Source organism: Rattus norvegicus, chromosome 17 (assembly GCF_036323735.1).
Source record: "Rattus norvegicus strain BN/NHsdMcwi chromosome 17, GRCr8, whole genome shotgun sequence".
NCBI lineage: Eukaryota > Metazoa > Chordata > Mammalia > Rodentia > Muridae > Rattus > Rattus norvegicus.
The window spans coordinates 50,351,964-50,369,347 of record NC_086035.1 but is presented as its reverse complement, the minus strand read 5'-3'; the positions used below and the strand labels follow the sequence as shown (position 1 = coordinate 50,369,347).

Below are 17,384 nucleotides of genomic sequence, written 5' to 3'. Positions count from 1 at the left end.
GATAAAAAGGAACAAGGCTGCGTCCTGAGCAAAATAGCATAGGACAATGCAAGTGTGGGCAAGAACCATGTGCTAGAGGAAGTCACAGAAACAGGTAACCAAGGACAGCTGTGCTATGTGCCATTCACTGAATAGCATCGACACTGGGAGGAAAATGTATCAGATCCTCTGAGAAAGGCTTAGGTGAAGATACTAACAGAAGTATCAGGTATGCCACAGACTAGAATCAGAAAATAAATGTTCAGAAACATGAGCACAGAAAGAACAAATCTCCGTCCTTTGTTGCACAAGCTGGGTACAAAGGAGGCAGTGGGCACCTGGCTTCATTTGTCCAGTTCCAGGATAACTATAAGTAAAACACTTGAGTCCAGCTTCAAAGTCTGATGTCATGACACATTTTAATTAGATACAGTGATAATCTTGTCTGTAATTAGGGCTAACTTCCTTTTTCTGCTTTTTATTAGATTTTTAATGTATTTACATTTCAAATGTTATCCCCTTACCCTCCTCTGCCATCCAGCCTCTCCCTGCTTCCATAAAGATGCTCCCATTCCCACTTTCTCACTCCCACCTCAAAACTCTGACATTTACCTACATTGAGGAAATGATCCTTCACAGGACCAAGGGCTTCTTCTACTATTGATGCCAGATAATGCAGTTCTCTGCTACATATGCAGCTGGAGACATGGGTCTCTCCATGTGTAGTCTTTGGTTGGTGGTTTAGTTCCCAGGAGCTCTGGTAGGGTCTGGTTGGTTGATAATGTTGTCCTTCTTATGGGGTTGCAACCGTCTTCGGCTCCTTCAGTCCTTTAACTCCTCCATTGGGGTGCCTGGGTCCAGTCTGAAGTTTAGCTGCAAGCATCCTCATCTCTATCAGTAAGGCTCTGGCAGAGCCTCTCAGGAGAGATCCATATCAGGTTCCGTCAGCAAGCACTTGTTGGCATTAGCAACAGTGACTGGGTGGCTGTATATGGGATAGACCCCCAGGTGGGGCTCTGGTTACCACTGATTCTGAACAGCCACTTACCGCCCTTACTTTAGTTAACTTTGAGGGAGGGAGGAGAGATTCTGAGACATTTCAGGGCAGTTCTCTCTGGTGCTCCCTGGGATCATATGCAGCTGTCTGCAGATGACTGCAAGCTTATTTAATACAGGGCCTTAGGTACATGTGCACATAGCAGAGGGTGTCTCCTGCCAAAATCCAAGGCCTATCACTGTGGTCTACTTTGCCCAGTGCAGGGATATGTGTGTCAGCTCATTGTCATCTGCACTACTTCACACCTCAGTTCCTGGACATCCTGCCCTAGGCATTTTTCAGTCTCCTGTCTTTCCCACTCTGGCCATGTCCCCAACCTTGGTCCTCTACCAACTCTTTCTCCAGCTGAACAGATCTCACCGGTGTACTTCCAGGCTTAGAACTTTTCTCTTGTTCTGTCAAGGCATAAAGTCAAGTTTCCAGAACCCTGGCACTCTGAAGTGCCTTCCCACCTCCTAACTTCTCCTTCTTCAGCTTCTCCCTACCCCATGTTTTGAATGTAGGATTTGTCTGGCAGCTTTTGCTAGGTGACTTCCTGGCTAACTCCACTTCCTCTGCAGTTTCATTGTCATCACTATCTCTTCCAAGCAGCCTCTCTCCTGGGAAGACAGAGGGAAAAGCCTCCAATCACTGGACAGTAGCGCCGCCTTGTGTCTTCTCTTCTGACAACCTTTCCTGGCTTCTTTTCTATTAGAAGCTGTTTCGGGAGAGGTTAGTTTTCCTTTATTTGTTTTTTGGAGTTGATGACAAAAAAGAAAGAATGAGTGAGCTAGTGTTTACATATTTGTTTATGTATTTGCATTTATTTTGATTCCCATGAAAGATAAACATTTAAGGTCTGATTTTTGTAAAAACCTAACCAAGTAAAGATCAAGGATAAAGAGCTTCACTTATTAACTTATGGGATTTCATACATGTAAACCCCTCCCCATGTATACCAAACATAGGTCAGTGTTTGGCATCTATTTATGGACATCTCTGAGATTGACTTTACCTGTCTGCAAGGTGGTTGTCCTTTGAACATTTCCTACCTTTTGTTTCCCCATCTATCTGATGAAAATAAAACCAGGAACCCCCTGTCCACCAAATGATGGTGGACAGAAACTGATGGTGATTTTTGACACATTGTACATACAGCTTCCTGTGAATTATGCAGGGCAGCAGCAGAAGCCACCAGCCAAGCTTATCATAGCGTATGCCTCAAGTAAAGACAGGCAACAGGAGGCTCCCTAAGCAAGAGTTGAAGGGAATAAAATAATTTAGGACCATCCACATACAAAGGTGTTTACCAGTTGAGAATTGTTACCATGAAGGAAGGAAACATTAAAATACAGTCTGAAATATGTCTTCTTATAAATTTCAAGTGAAGAATGAGAGAGTAAAAGAATTGGTTTTCTTCAGAGTTATTAACACTTTCCATTGGTTATTTTTTATTTTATTGACTGCAATGAGGTCACAGATAAATGTTGACTCTGCAGTTGAAAAGGCTTTAGCATGTAGCTTCAATATCAAAGAGTCCGTCATTGTACAGTATGTATAGCGTCCACTGCTCTGTGTACATCGTGTGTACAAAAAGCTCCAGAGAAGTTTGGCATGTGGTGCAGGGAGGTTGGGAATACACACCGACTTTCTTTCATGTTTAGTTATTTGGTTATTTGTTTAACGTGTATGTTCACGTGTGCATGCATACATCTACACATGTAGCATTGTGGGTCAGACGACAATCTTGACTACGGGTCTTTAGGCACTGCCCACCTTGCTTTTGTGAGATGAGTCTTCTCACCAGCCTAGGACTTACTCATTCATCCAGGCTAGATGGTCAGGGAGCTTCAGGGATTCACCTAACTCCATCTCAACTCAAAGGTTATAAGAACTCTTGAGTGTGGTATAAAAAGAACCCGAAATGGGGAACTGTTGAATGACAGTTCTAGCCATGCTGCAAAGACTTATATTATCCTCAAGGGTTAGAGGAACTGAGGGCAGGGCACAAGGCCATTTTCTCCTACATATGTTGATGGAGCCATAGGTTCATCCCTGTGTGCTCTTGGGATGGTGGCTTAGTCCACAAAATAGAAACAGAAGGAGCACTGCCCAATTGGTTGTATCAAGCCACAATTACACTTATACCAGATAAATCATCTAAACAGTCCCATAACTCCTAAAGAAATAGAAGCGGTCATTAAAAGTCTCCCAACCAAAATAAGCCCAGGACCAGATGGGTTTAGTGCTGCATTCTATCAGACCTTCATAGAAGGCCTCATACCAAAACTCTCCAAACTATTCCACAAAATAGAAACAGAAGGAACACTACCCAATAGTTGTATGAAGCCACAATTAAGCTTATATCTAAACCACACAAAGACCCTACAAAGAAAGAGAACTTCAGACCAATTTCCCTTATCAATATTGATGTCAAAATACTCAATAAGACTCTCAAAAACTGAATCTACGAACACATCAAAACGATCATCCGTCATCACCAAGTAGGCTTTCATCCCAGGGATGCAGGGAACGTTCCATACATGGAAAACCATCAATGTAATCCACTATATAAACGAACTCAAAGGGAAAAAACGATCATTGCATTAGATGCTGAGAAAGCATTTGACAAAATTCGACACCCCTTCATGATAAAAGACTTGTAAAGATCAGGAATTCAAGGTCTATACCTAAACATAGTAAAAGTAATAAACAGAAAACCAGTAGCCAACATCAAGCTAAAGGAACTTGAAGCAATCCCACTAAAATCAGGGCCTTGATAAGGCTGCCCACTCTCTCTACCTATTCATGTCTTCTTTTTAAAAGATTCATTTTGTTTTTAGTTATGTGTACATACATTTAGTTATATGTACATAATTAAACATAACTGGTGTCTTTCTGTGTGTGCATATGCACTTGCAATTGCAGGAGCCTGCAGAGGCCAAATGAGGGTCAGGATCCCCTAGAGCTCGCGTTCCGCCCAGTTGTAAGCTGCATGTGTTGGGGACAGCAACCCAACTCCAGTCTTCTGCACGAGCAGCACACACTCTGCGACATTCATGGTACACACTTCAAGAAGAGAAAGCCACTCCCAATGCAATGGCTCCTTCACAGGAGCAGGAGGATAAGGATGTGGGGAACACTCACGCAGGCATTTGTGTGTCCTCCATGTAAGTGTCCTGTAATCTGTAAATCAGCTGGCATTTCTGGAGCACCTGTGCCTATCACCCACAGGCCAGGTGTTCATCACTGGCTCACTAGATCCAATCCTTGGGAATAATAGAACTTGCAGCACAACTAGAATTCCCATTCAACAGACCATCAGCTTGTTTTTTTCTGCTCCACGCATGAGAGTAATAGTAGCAGTAATAGTAATAGTAGTTATGGTATTAGTGGTAATAGCAATAATAATAATAATAATAATAATAATAATAATAATAAGACTATACATGGACTGACCCTGGGCTCCAACCTCATAGGTAGCAATGAATAGCCTAGTAAGAGCACCAGTGTAAGGGGAAGCTCTTGGTCCTGCCAAGACTGAACCCCCAGTGAACGTAAGTGTTGGGGGGGAGGGCGGTAATGGGAGGAGGACAGGGAGGGGAACACACATATAGAAGGGGAGTGGTTAGGGGGATGATGGCTTGGAAACCGGGAAAGGGAATAACAATTGAAATGCAAATTAAAAATACCCAATTTAATAAAGATGGAGGAAAAAAAATAATAATGCCAGCCACATAGTTGCACAGGTTTATAGTCCATGCATCTTAGAGGACAGAAGCAGGGAGATATTTTGAGAATAAAATGGAAGACTAATCCAGGCATCAGAGAAAGACTCTGTCTCAGAATATAGATAAAGGAAAGTAAAGAAAGTCAAACAAGACCATGACTGCTGAGGTCTGGGAGGGAGTACTCTTAAGGAATATGCAAAGCTTTAATCAGGTCTGTCCAGCACCCAGTAAACAATTCTGAGAGTGAAACAAATCACACTATAGAGATTCTTTGAGGAACAGAAGAAAACATTAAACATGGTTACACTAGGGATTTGAGGTTTGAAAGGAGTGTGAATAATTCCATGAAAAGAAAAGACTAGCATGATCATTATGGAGAGCGGCCAGCTGCCTAGCCTTACCTGCACAGGCCCATTGCCAATCATCAGGCACTTAATATTTATGTCTGCTCTGCACAGGAATGATTCCACATTACCAGAACAGGAGAATAGGTGAGGAGGCCTTTAAACCTTCTGAGGCAATAAGACAATCTGTTTCTGGTGGGTTTTGTTTTGTCCAATGGAAATTACAGTTCTCTTCTCATCTCTCTCTGTCTCTGTTACTGGCCCATGGTAGACTGTATAAGGTGGCACTCTGGGGAAGAAGAAAGCATGCGCCATTCTGCATTTTAAACATACATTCTAAATGCTTTGCTATCTCTTATTGATGGTAAAAGTAATGCTAGGACTTGTTGACATCATTGAAAACTCCTGATTTGTCTATTATGTGACAATTCTATGTCATATTCTTGTGTCATTCTATGATGTCAGCCTCTTAATATTTCTAAAAATTCAAGGGTAGACAAGGTGCACATGCTGAAATCAAAGCTTAATGTGAGTCAACATTCTCTAGGGTAAAAATACTGGGGACTTTTCTCTTGGGCTCCATTCATAAAGTTTTCACATGGATTATTCAAAATTCTACTGCTTCTGACAGTGAGCTAATCAATGGAAGAGAATAAGAGGCCATACATGCAAATACCACTAGTGCACACTCTGTGTGACTGTGCATGTTTGCACAATAACAAAGGATCTTATTCCTTCTTTTTCCACAAACCCATTTTTCACTAAGTAAACATAAAATTAAGAACTTTCCAGAATTATTAACATGTAAAATATGTGCTTTTTTAAAACCAACACATAGTAGTTGCATACAGTAATGCTTATAGGGTAAAGTAGGACATTTGTTTTGTTCTATTTTACTTTAAGTCAGAGTTTGATGTTATCCCAGCTAGCCTTGAAGCTGATACTTATCTCAGGATGGCATTGAGCTTCTCATCCTTTTCTGTCTATTTCTTAGGCTCTGGAATTACATGCTTGCTACCACATGCTTACGTGGGGCTGGGGATCAAACCCAGAGCTAAGCAAGCATTCTGCCAACTATTGACAGCTCTGGCTGACCCAGCAGGATGGTACTTTAGCTGATTCAGGGAATTGTAGTAGCTGTCCACAGTCATTTTAATCTCCTAAGGAACATTAAACATTATTCTCGCTGCCTAACTGGACCTTGCCCCTTCACCCACTCCAGCCCCATTCCTTTCTCAGTCATTATTTCATTCTCTACATCTCTGACACCAATTGTCTACTTACCCATACATACATGAGATATGAATGCCTCTTATAACAGGAATGAAGATAAGTGACACACACCACTTTCTGTGCCTCACTGATTTCATGCAACACCGTATCTTTCTATATTATCCTTATTGCTACAGATGATAATATTTGCTCCTTTTTGGCAGGTTAATAATATCTAGTTAGATGCATATGTGTGCATACATACCCCAACCCAGACCTCATGTTTTCTTTATTCATTCATCTGTGGTTAGAAAACAGCTGATTCATATCTTGGCTCAGGTGCAGTGGAAACCATGCAGAACCGAACATCTCTTTGACAAGCTGATTTCTTTTCCATACGGGCCCATGCACAGTATGTGTGTGTGAAGTGAGTGAAGTTATATTTCTGTCTATAAATATGTAGAATAAAAGTTGAAGAAAACATAAATGTCTGTTATTTTCATTGACCTTTTCATATATTCGTTAACAGATTTTTTTTCCTTATCTGAATCATCATACTGAAGAGTTCTGTGTTACTGAATGTTATTGAATGTCTTTTTCCTCTGTCTCCATTTGTCAAATGGAGAAGAACACAGCACTTCATACAGCTGCAGATAATGTTAAACCAAGGCAGGTAACAAAGTTGTCAAATGTCCAAGAAATCCCCAATGGCTATGAAACACTAATGTCAACCTTAGTCTTGAAGGCTAATGCTATCATTAAAGGTTAGCCAGGGCTGTCTTAGGCTGTACACACTTAAGCTGCAACCTGACTCCAAAGACCCCACAAGAGGAGACAAAACTTTCCAAAGACTACCATGCTTCCTACCTGTTAACAGTTTCAATTCAGTTGTTTCTTTGAAGTTCCTGTATTAGAAATGGAATGCAATTAGCCAAGTCGAAATCTACTTTGCATTTGGTAGAATAAAACACAAAATATCTTTTTGCTTGTGCACAGAGTGTCAACCAAGGATAGCATCTGATGTTTTTCTTCTAGTGCAGAAAATCACAGTCAGTCTTTGTATCTGGGTCTTGAATCAATAGCAAATCACACAAAAAAACAGACAGTTTAAAGCAAATGTCTCTTTATAGTCTCCAAGTAACATAAATACGTGGAGTCAAGGACTGACTGGGCCACTCTCTCTACTCTGAACCCAAATGAAGACTTTAAAAGTAGTCTCTCTAGATCTTTAATCCACAGATAGATCTGCAGCTGTGAGGCAGGAAACCCCAGAACTGCTCAGAACTGGAGCAGACCAAGACCAACCCTAGGGGATCCACACCTCCGGATCTGCATTTTTCTGAGACAATAGGACAGCCCCATCTCCTGCTGGTAACCTGAAATTCCAGCTTGCAGAGCACTTCTTGCCTCTGAGTGAAGCGACTCGCCCACTGGGATGCTGCTCCTGAGATGGTTCACCTTCTCCTGCCTCTGGGTTTGTAAGTAGACATTTCTGTGTGCAGGAGGCAGTGAAAGCATCCTCCTTTCCATTTCTTCAAATACTGCTTTATTTGCTCATGAGGACTTTTCTCTTTGCTTGCAGTTGGGCTTGGGCAGTTGAAGCAAACGAAAATGTCAGTCACCAAAGCGACAGGTCAGAGTGCCCAAATACCCTGTATAGTTTCTGTTCCAGACTTCGGCACCACACCTATACATTGGTACCGGCAGAAAACAAACCAACAGATTGAGTATCTAATATTTGTCAGTACAGGCTACAATCAACGCCCCTTAGACGGGAAGTACAAGAAAATTGAAGCAAGAAAAGATTTTCAAACTTCTACTTCAAACTTGACATTAAATTACTTGAAGAAAGAAGATGAAGCCACCTACTACTGTGCGCTCTGGGCATACACAACATTAGAGCTTCTAGACCAGCCTGTATAAGAACCATTTGCCATCTGTGCCACCCACATCCTTCTTGGCAAGCAAAGCCACTTGATGCTCAGCCAAGGGCCACAAGAGCTTTCCTTATCTACAGCACTTGAAGCTTCTGGGACACATCCTGGGTTCTTTTTACCCAGTGCAGTCCTAAATCCTGTGGATTACAGACTAAAGACAGGATAGACCCCACACTAACTCAGGTTATCTGAGAGTTATTCAAATACAGGACTGAGAGCTCCAATTATGAACTGTTCTTTTGTTAACTCGGCACAGAGGTTTACAGTGACTGAATGGCTTAGAATTAAGTCAGAAGAGGGCTAAATGGAGGAGAGACACAAATCCGACAGTGATATTTCCTGGTACAGTTTCCCAGTACCTTCACAAGCACTGGGGATCTTCAGAAATTACAAGATCTGTCTTTAGTTACAACTTACAGTTGATAATGAAGAAACTAGTGACTATAGCACCTGTAACTAAAAAATCAGCTCGATTGGGGGATATTAGAGACCAATGGACAGTTTTTGAGAGGTGGGTCAATGTAACAAAACTTGGTCTATATCCTGGTCTCATGGCTTGTACTTCAGTGATCTGCAAAGAAAATCGTGAGTTCAGAGCAAGAGCATCAGGAGATGCAATGGGCCACAAAACAAATTAAAAAACAAAACGAAAATCATGCTGTAGTTACTAGACTGCCTAGGAAGATGGGGTTGGGGATGAGTTGAATAAGAAAGAGGGGGCTAGTTAGTGTGTCTCCAATGTGTTATATGGGTATATGAAACAATAAATTAACAGAAAGAAGAAGAAATGTCCCTGCACCTCACAAAACACAAATATAAGAAATAATCTTCGACAATTACAATTATTCTAAGTTTAGTAGTGGAATGATTGAGTACATCCAAAACATAATGTGTCAAAATGCTAAAAGTTAAAAAAAAATACAGATTCCTGTCCCAAGTCCTTGGAATCTACTTTCTGTGGCATGAAGTTCCCAGGGAGAGCTGTCTTCTAGAACATCCACGATAGTGAAGAAATGAAGTGTTATAGTCCTGATACCAAATCATCCTGAACTAGCTTTAAGCCCTTAATCATTTTTAATTGTTCTTATTTGTATTTGATGAGCATCTTTATGTCTAACGGGTAAACCTTTTGGAATATGCTAACAGCCCACGAGCTGGCCCTGCACCACAGGCGAACTTTCTGTGAGATACTGTCTGGTGCCTTTGGTAGAGATTTCCCCACCTTGCTATAATCCATCCACTTGATATTTTCACCAAAGCATTTGAAAAGTACCTTGATTCATGATTTACTCTTGTTTCATCACTACAAAACCTTCATTAAACTGTTTCTAGGTTGGAACATAGCATTTGTGATAAACTCAATGCATGATCCTGAAAAATGGTCACTTATTGTCCCCTCTGAAATTCAATTCTCCTTTTGTCCATTAAAGTGAGAGCCATGTTTTGCAATGATACTTGTAATTAAGGTGGAAAAATTCTGATTTCAGAAAGTATACTTAGATAGATGTTGTGCTAATCTCCTTTGGAAGAATGAAGCAGGGAGAGGAAGACGTTGAGAGTAGCCTGGGCAACACTACTGCAGAGGAGAAGAGAGAGGGAGAGGCAGATAGAGACTGACTGACAGAGGGGTTGGGGATTTAGCTCAGTGGTAGAGCGCTTGCCTAGGAAGCACAAGGCCCTGGGTTCGGTCCCCAGCTCCAAAAAAAGAAAAAGAAAAAGAGACTGACTGACAGGTGGAGAGAGACAGAGAGACAGACACAGAGAGACAAAGACAGGCCAGGAGAAGGCAAATAAGAAAAAAGGAGTTTTTTATATTACTAATATTAGTATAATTGATAGAGGTGATGTATAACATGGGATTATCAATAGTTTGGGTAAATTTTATTTCCATGTCTTTGCCCTTGAATTCGCCTCATTCTTCTATCTCTTAATTATAGATTTGCTCTTTCACATGTCCCAAAGGACTCAAATGTTGCATCCCTGTGCTTCTTTTTCTTTTTTTTTTAGATTTATTTTATTTTATTATGTATGTGAATACAATGGGGCTCTATTCACACACCTGATAAGATGGCATCAAATTCCATTACAGATGGTGGTGAGCCACCATGTGGTTGCTGAGAATTGAACTCAGGACCTCTGGAAGAACAGAGAGTGATCTTAACACCTGAGCCCTCTATCCAGCACATGCCTGTGTTTTGTTTTGTTTTGTTTTTCATCTTTATTAACTTGAATATTTTTTATTTATATTCCGATTGTTATTCCCCTTGGCAGTTTCCAGGCCAACATTCCCCTAGCCCCTCCCCCTCCCCTTCTCTATGGGTGTTCCCCTAACCACTCTCCCCCCATCACCACCCTCCCCACAACAATCACCTTCACTGGGGGTAGAGTCAGGCAGGACCAAGGGCTTCCCCTTCCACTGTTGCCCTTATTAGGCTATTCATTGCTACCTATGAGGTTGGAGCCCAGGGTCAGTCCATGTAGAGTCTTTGAGTAGTGGCTTAGTCCCTGGAAGCTCTGGTTGGATAGCATTGTTGTTCATATGGGGTCTCAAGCCCCTTCAAGCTCTTTCAGTCCTTTCCAAGATTCCTTCAACGGGGGTCCTATTCTCAGTTCAGTGGTTTAATGATGGCATTTGCCTATGTATTTGCTGTATTCTGGCTGTGTCTCTCAGGAGAGATCTACATCCGGTTCCTGTCAGCCTGCACTTCATTGCATCATCCATATTCTCTAGTTTGGTGGCTATATATTTATGGGCCACACGTGGAGCAGGCCCTGAATGGGTGTTCCTTCTACCTCTGTTCTAAACTTTGTCTTCCTATTCCCTCCCAAGGGTATTCTTGTTCCCCTTTTAAAGAAGGAGTGAAGCATTCACATTTTGATCATCCGTCTTGAGTTTTATGTGTTCTGTGCATATAGGGAAATTCAAGCATTTGGGGTTATAGCCACTTATCAGTGAGTGCATACCATGTGTGTTTTTCTGTGATTGGGTTACCTCACTCAGGATATTTTCCAGTTCCATCCATTTGCCTATGAATTTCATATAGTCATTGTTTTTGATAGCTGAGTAATATTCCATTGTGTAGATGTACCACATTTTCTGTATCCATTCCTCTGTTGAAGGGCATCTGGGTTCTTTCCAGCTTCTGGCTATTATAAATAAGGCTGCTATGAACATGGTGGAGCATGTGTCTTTGTTATATGTTGGGGCACCTTTTGGGTATATGTCCAAGAGACATATATCTGGGTCTTCAGGTAGTTCAATGTCCAATTTTCTGAGGAACCTCCAGACTGATTTCCAGAATGGTTGTGCCAGTCTGCAATCCCACCAACAATGGAGGGGTATTCCTATTTTTCTACATCCTTGCCAGCATATGCTGTCACCTGAGTTTTTGATCTTAGCCATTCTCACTGGTGTGAGGTAAAATCTTAGGATTGTTTTGATTTGCATTTCCCTAATGACTAAGCATGTTGAACATTTCTTTAGGTGTTTCTCAGCCATTTGGCATTCCTCAGCTGTGAATTCTTTGTTTAGCTCTGAACTCCATTTTTTAATAGGTTTATTTGTCTCTGGGCAGTCTAACTTCTTGAGTTCTTTGTATACTTTAGATATAAGCCCTCTATCAGTACTTGTAGGATTGATAAAGATCTTTTCCCAATCTGTTGGTTTTCGTTTTGTCCTATCAACAGTGTCCTTTGCCTTACAGAAGCTTTGCAGTTTTATGAGATCCCATTTGCCAATTCTTGATCTTAGAGCATAAGCCATTGGTGTTTTGTTCAGGAAATTTTCTCCAGTGCCCATGTGTTCCAGATGCTTCCCCACATTTTCTTCTATTAGTTTGGGTGTATCGGTTTGATGTGGAGGGCCTGGATGCACTTGGACTTAAGCTTTGTATAGGGTGATAAGCATGGATAAATCTTCATTCTTCTACATGTTGACCTCCAGTTGAACCTGCACCATTTACTGAAAATGCTATCTTTTTTCCATTGGACGGTTTTGGCTCCTTTGTCAAAAATCAAGTGACCATAGGTGTGTGGGTTCATTTCTGGGTCTTCAATTCTATTCCACTGGTCTATCTGTCTGTCTCTGTACCAATACCATGCAGTTTTTATCATATTGCTCAGTAATACTGCTTGAGTTCAGGGATAGTGATTCCCCCAGAAGTCCTTTTATTGTTGAGGATGGTTTTAGATATTCTGGGTTTTTGTCATTCCAGATGAATTTGCAAATTGTTCTGTCTAACTCTCTGAAGAACTGGATTGGTACTTTGAGGGGATTGCATTGAGTCTGTAGATCGTTTTTGGTAAAATGGCCATTTTTACTATGTTAATCCTGCCAATCCATGAGCATGGGAGATCTTTCCATCTTCTGAGGTCTTCTTCAATTTCTTTCTTCAGAGGCTTGAAGTTCTTATCATACAGATCTTTCACTCACTTGGTTAAAGTCACACCGAGGTATTTTATATTATTTTGGACTACTATGAAGGGTGTCATTTCCCTAATTTCTTTTTCGGCTTGATTCTCTTTTGTGTAGAGGAAGGCTACTGATTTATTTGAGTTAATTTTATACCCAGCCACTTTGCTGAAGGTGTTTATCAGGTTTATTAGTTCTCTGGTGGAACTTTTAGGATCACTTAAATATACTATTATATCATCTGAAAATAGTGATATTTTGACTTCTTCTTTTCCAACCTGTATCCCTTTGATCTCCTTTCATTGTCTGATTGCTCTGGCTACAACTTCAAGAACTATATTGAATAAGTAGGGAGAGAGTGGGCAGCCTTTTCTAGTCCCTGATTTTAGTGGGATTGCTTCAAGTTTCTCTCCATTTAGTTTAAAGTTAGCTACTGGATTGCTGTATATGGCTTTTACTATGTTTAGGTATGGGCCTTGAATTCCTATTCTTTCCAGGACTTTTATCATGAAGGGGTGTTGAATTTTGTCAAATGCTTTCTCAGCATCTAAATAAATGATCATGTGGTTTTTATATTCAGTTTTTTTTATATAATGGATTACTTGATGGTTTTCCATATATTAAACCATCCCTGCATGCCTGGGATGAAGCCTACTTGATCGTGGTGGATGATTGTTTTGATGTGCTCTTGGATTCAGTTTGCCAGAATTTTATTGAGTATTTTTGCATAGATATTCATAATGGAAATTGGTCTGAAGTTCTCTTTCTTTGTTGGGTCTTTGTGTGGTTTAGGTATAAGAGTAATTGTGGCTTCATAGAAGGAATTTGGTAGCAGCCCATCTGTTTCAATTTTGTGGAATAGTTTGGACAGTATTGGTATGAGGTCTTCTATGAAGGTCTGATAGAATTCTGCACTGACCTCATCTGGACCTGGGCTCTTTTTGATTGGGAGACCTTTAATGACTGCTTCTATTTCTTTAGGAGTTATGGGGTTGTTTAAATGGTTTAACTGTTCCTGGTTTAACTTTGGTACCTGGTATCTGTCTAGGACATTGTCCATTTCCTGCAGATTTTCAAGTTTTGTTGAATATAGGCTTTTGTAGTAAGATCTGATGATTTTTTTTTAATTTCTTCTGATTCTGTAGTTATATCTCCCTTTTCATTTCTGATTTTGTTAATTTGGACACACCCTCTGTGTCCTCTGTTTAGTGTGGCTAAGGATTTATCTATTTGGTTGATTTTCTCAAAGAACCAACTTTTGGTTCTGTTGATTCTTTGTGTAGTCCTTTTTGTTTCTACTTGGTTGATTTCAGCTCTGAGTTTGATTATTTCCTGCCTTCTACTCCCCCTGGGTGTATTTGTTTTTGTTTTTGTTTTTTTTTTTTTGTTTGTTTTTTTTTTTTTTTTTTGTTCTAGAGCTTTTAGATGTGCTGTCAAGGTGCTGATATATGCTCTCTCCTGTTTCTTTCTGCAGGCACTCAGAGCTATGAGTTTTTCTCGTAGCACGGCTTTCATTGTGTCCCATAAGTTTGGGTATGTTGTACCTTCATTTTCATTAAATTCTAAGAAGTCTTTAATTTCTTTCTTTATTTCTTCTTTGACCAGGTTATCATTGAGTAGAGCATTGTTCAACTTCCATGTATATTGGGCGTTCTTCCCTTATTGTTTTTGAAGATCAGCTTTAGCCTGTGGTGGTCTGATAGGACACATGGGATTATTTCTACCTTTATCTATTGAGGCCTGTTTTATGACCAATTATATGGTCAATTTTGGAGAAAGTACCATGAGGTGGTGAGAAGAAGGTATATCCTTTTGTTTTAGGATACAATGTTCTATAAATATCTGTTAAGTCCATTTGGTTCATGACTACTCTTCGTCTGTCTATGTCTCTGTTTAATTTCTGTTTCCATGATCTGTCCATTGATCTGAGTGGGGTGTTGAAGTCTCCTACTATTATTGTGTAAGGTGCAATGTGTGCTTTGAGCTTTACTAAGGTTTCCTTTATGTGTGTAGGTGCCCTTGTATTTGGAGCATAGATATTTAGGATTGAGAGTTCATCTTGGTGGATTTTTCCTTTGATGAGTATGAAGTGTCCTTCCTTATCTTTTCTGATGACTTTCAGTTGAAAATTGATTTTATTCGATATTAGAATGGCTACTCCAGCTTGCTTCTTCCGACCATTTGCTTGGAAAGTTGTTTTCCAGCCTTTCACTCTGAGGTAGTGTCTGTCTTTGTCTCTGAGGTGTGTTTCCTGTAGGCAGCAGAATGCAGGGTCCTCATTGCATATCCAGTTTGTTAATCTATGTCTTTTTATTGGGAAGTTGAGTCCATTGATGTTGAGCTATATTAAGGAATAGTGATTGTTGCTTCCTGTTATATTCATATTTGTATGTGAGATTATTTTTCTGTGCTTTTCTTCTCTTTGTTTTGTTGCCGAGATGATTAGTTTCTTGCTTTTTCTAGGGTGTAGCTTGCCTCCTTATGTTGGGCTTTGCCATTTATTATCCTTTGTAGGGCTGAATTTGTAGAAAGATATTGTGTAAATTTGGTTTTGTCAGGGAATATCTTGGTTTTTCCATCTATGTTAATTGACAGTTTCGCTGGATACATGTAGAGGGCCGCAATAACATTCGCCACCACATGATGGCGCTGGCTTCCACTGTGCCCCACGTGGAAGGCTGGAATAGCTTTGCCATTACAAGATGGCGCTGGCCTCCGCTGCGCCAGCCGACTTCCTTTCAGGAAGTTAACTGTGTGCGCATGTGCAAGAGTGCCTTCGTGCCAAGTCTTTGCCCACTCCGGGGCATGCCTAATGAGATCATGGGTAAGCGACCAATCAGGTGTGGATGCGTTGCGCATTGTGTATATATGCCGCGCCATGCTGTTGCCCCTGGCCTCTCTTTAAGATTCAATAAACGTTTTAGCTGCAGTAAGGATTTGTGTGTCCGTGTGTGCGTTTCCTGCTGGTGGGACGTTGGGCGCGCGACATCTGGTGCTGAGAACCCGGGATGCCACACCATCGCCAGGCGCCGAGAGAGGAGGTCCTCCATACGCGGAGAGAATCCAAAAAGCTGCAGGACGTGGGTAAGGCCCTGAGAGACATGCTTAGTCTTGATCTGTTCCACTTCACTCCCCTGCTAGATGCGGCGGAAGTTTTTATTATCGTTTTAGCAGCCCTCATGCTTCCTCTATTGGCTTTTGAGTTCTTGGCTACTGCCAGACAGCGCCAGAGGTCACATGGGAGCCGCCCAGCTGTAATAACAAAGCAGAGAGCACTAGGGGAGGTACAAGATGGCATGTCAGAAACAGGGTGGGGGTAAAAAATTAAAGAGCTCAAGGAAAAAAGATAAAAATAAGCAGACAGTCCCCTCCAAAGACTTCAGATCTGCGGAGGCGAGAGATTGGGGAAAAAAATGCCCCGGGAGAGATGAAACAGAGAAAGGAGTAAAAGGTCTTGAAAAGGAGAAGTCTTTATCCGGTAAAGGAATTAAAGGCTTCAGAGCTTGATAGCTCAGAGACAGACGAGCTTAGCTCCTCTGAGGAAGAGGATTTAGAAGATGAGGCAGCTAGCTATGAAGAAGAAGGATACTATCCAGAAGAACAACGAGCTAACAGCTTGGGTAAACAGAAGGAAGTGGGAGGTGGAAACCATGCGGTTTCCCGGCCTATAAGCCCCAGCGCCCCTCCATCTTATATGGAGAGATTTCACTCAGATTCCTTCCTCACTAAAGAGGAACAGAAAAAGATACAGCAGGCATTTCCGGTGTTTGAGGCTGCCGATGGAGGCTGTGTTCATGCACCAGTAGAATATGTTCAAATTAAGGAACTTGCCGAGTCGGTCCGTAACTATGGAGTTAGTGCCAATTTTACTATTGCTAAAGTCGAGAGGCTTGCCACTCTGGCCATGACCCCAGGAGACTGGCAGACAACAGTGAAGGCTGCACTCCCTAATATGGGACAATATATGGAATGGAAAGCCTTGTGGTATGACGCCTCTCAGGCACAGGCCAAAGTCAATGTCATTGCTGAGGGCGATCAGAGAGATTGGACACTTGATCTGCTAACAGGACAAGGGCAGTATGCCAATAATCAAACAAACTATAACTGGGGAGCATACGCTCAAATCTCCGCTGCCGCCGTTAAGGCGTGGAAGGCACTTTCCAAGAAGGGAGAGTCTGGGGGACACTTAACAAGAATTATACAAGGCCCCCAGGAGCCATTCTCAGACTTCGTGGCTAGGATGACAGAGGCAGCAGGCAGGATCTTTGGAGACCCTGAACAGGCAATGCCTTTAGTGGAACAGTTGGTCTATGAGCAAGCCACACAGGAATGCAGAGCAGCTATTACACCTAGGAAGAGCAAAGGATTACAGGACTGGCTGAGAGTTTGCCAAGAACTTGGAGGCCCGCTTACTAATGCCGGCCTTGCAGCTGCTATCCTACAGGGCCAAAAGTGCTCAGGTACAGGTGATCGCAGGGTCTGCTATAACTGTGGCAAACCAGGACATCTGAAAAAGGAGTGTCAGGCCCTCAAAAAGAAGAGAGCACCAGGACTGTGTACTAAGTGTGGGAAAGGCTATCATTGGGCTAGTGAGTGTCGCTCAGTTAAAGATATCAGAGGCAGGCTTATTCAGCCCGGGCCTCCCCAGGCAGAAGGGGGTGAAAACACTCCAAAAAAATGGGTATCTGGGCCCCAAGTCTCAGGGCCCCAAAACATATGGGACTCCAGCTCACA

The 17,384-nt window shown here is 41.6% G+C and overlaps 1 gene segment (V, D, J or C); it reads left to right on the top strand.

Annotated features, from left to right (window-relative positions):
- Positions 1-7,576: 7,576 nt before the first annotated feature.
- Positions 7,577-17,384, top strand: part of Tcrg (T cell receptor gamma chain) — a 44,093-nt gene continuing 34,285 nt past the window's right edge. Inside the window, 2 exon segments of the C gene segment in view lie at positions 7,577-7,780; positions 7,885-8,185. Of these exon segments, the coding sequence occupies positions 7,738-7,780; positions 7,885-8,185 (344 nt within the window).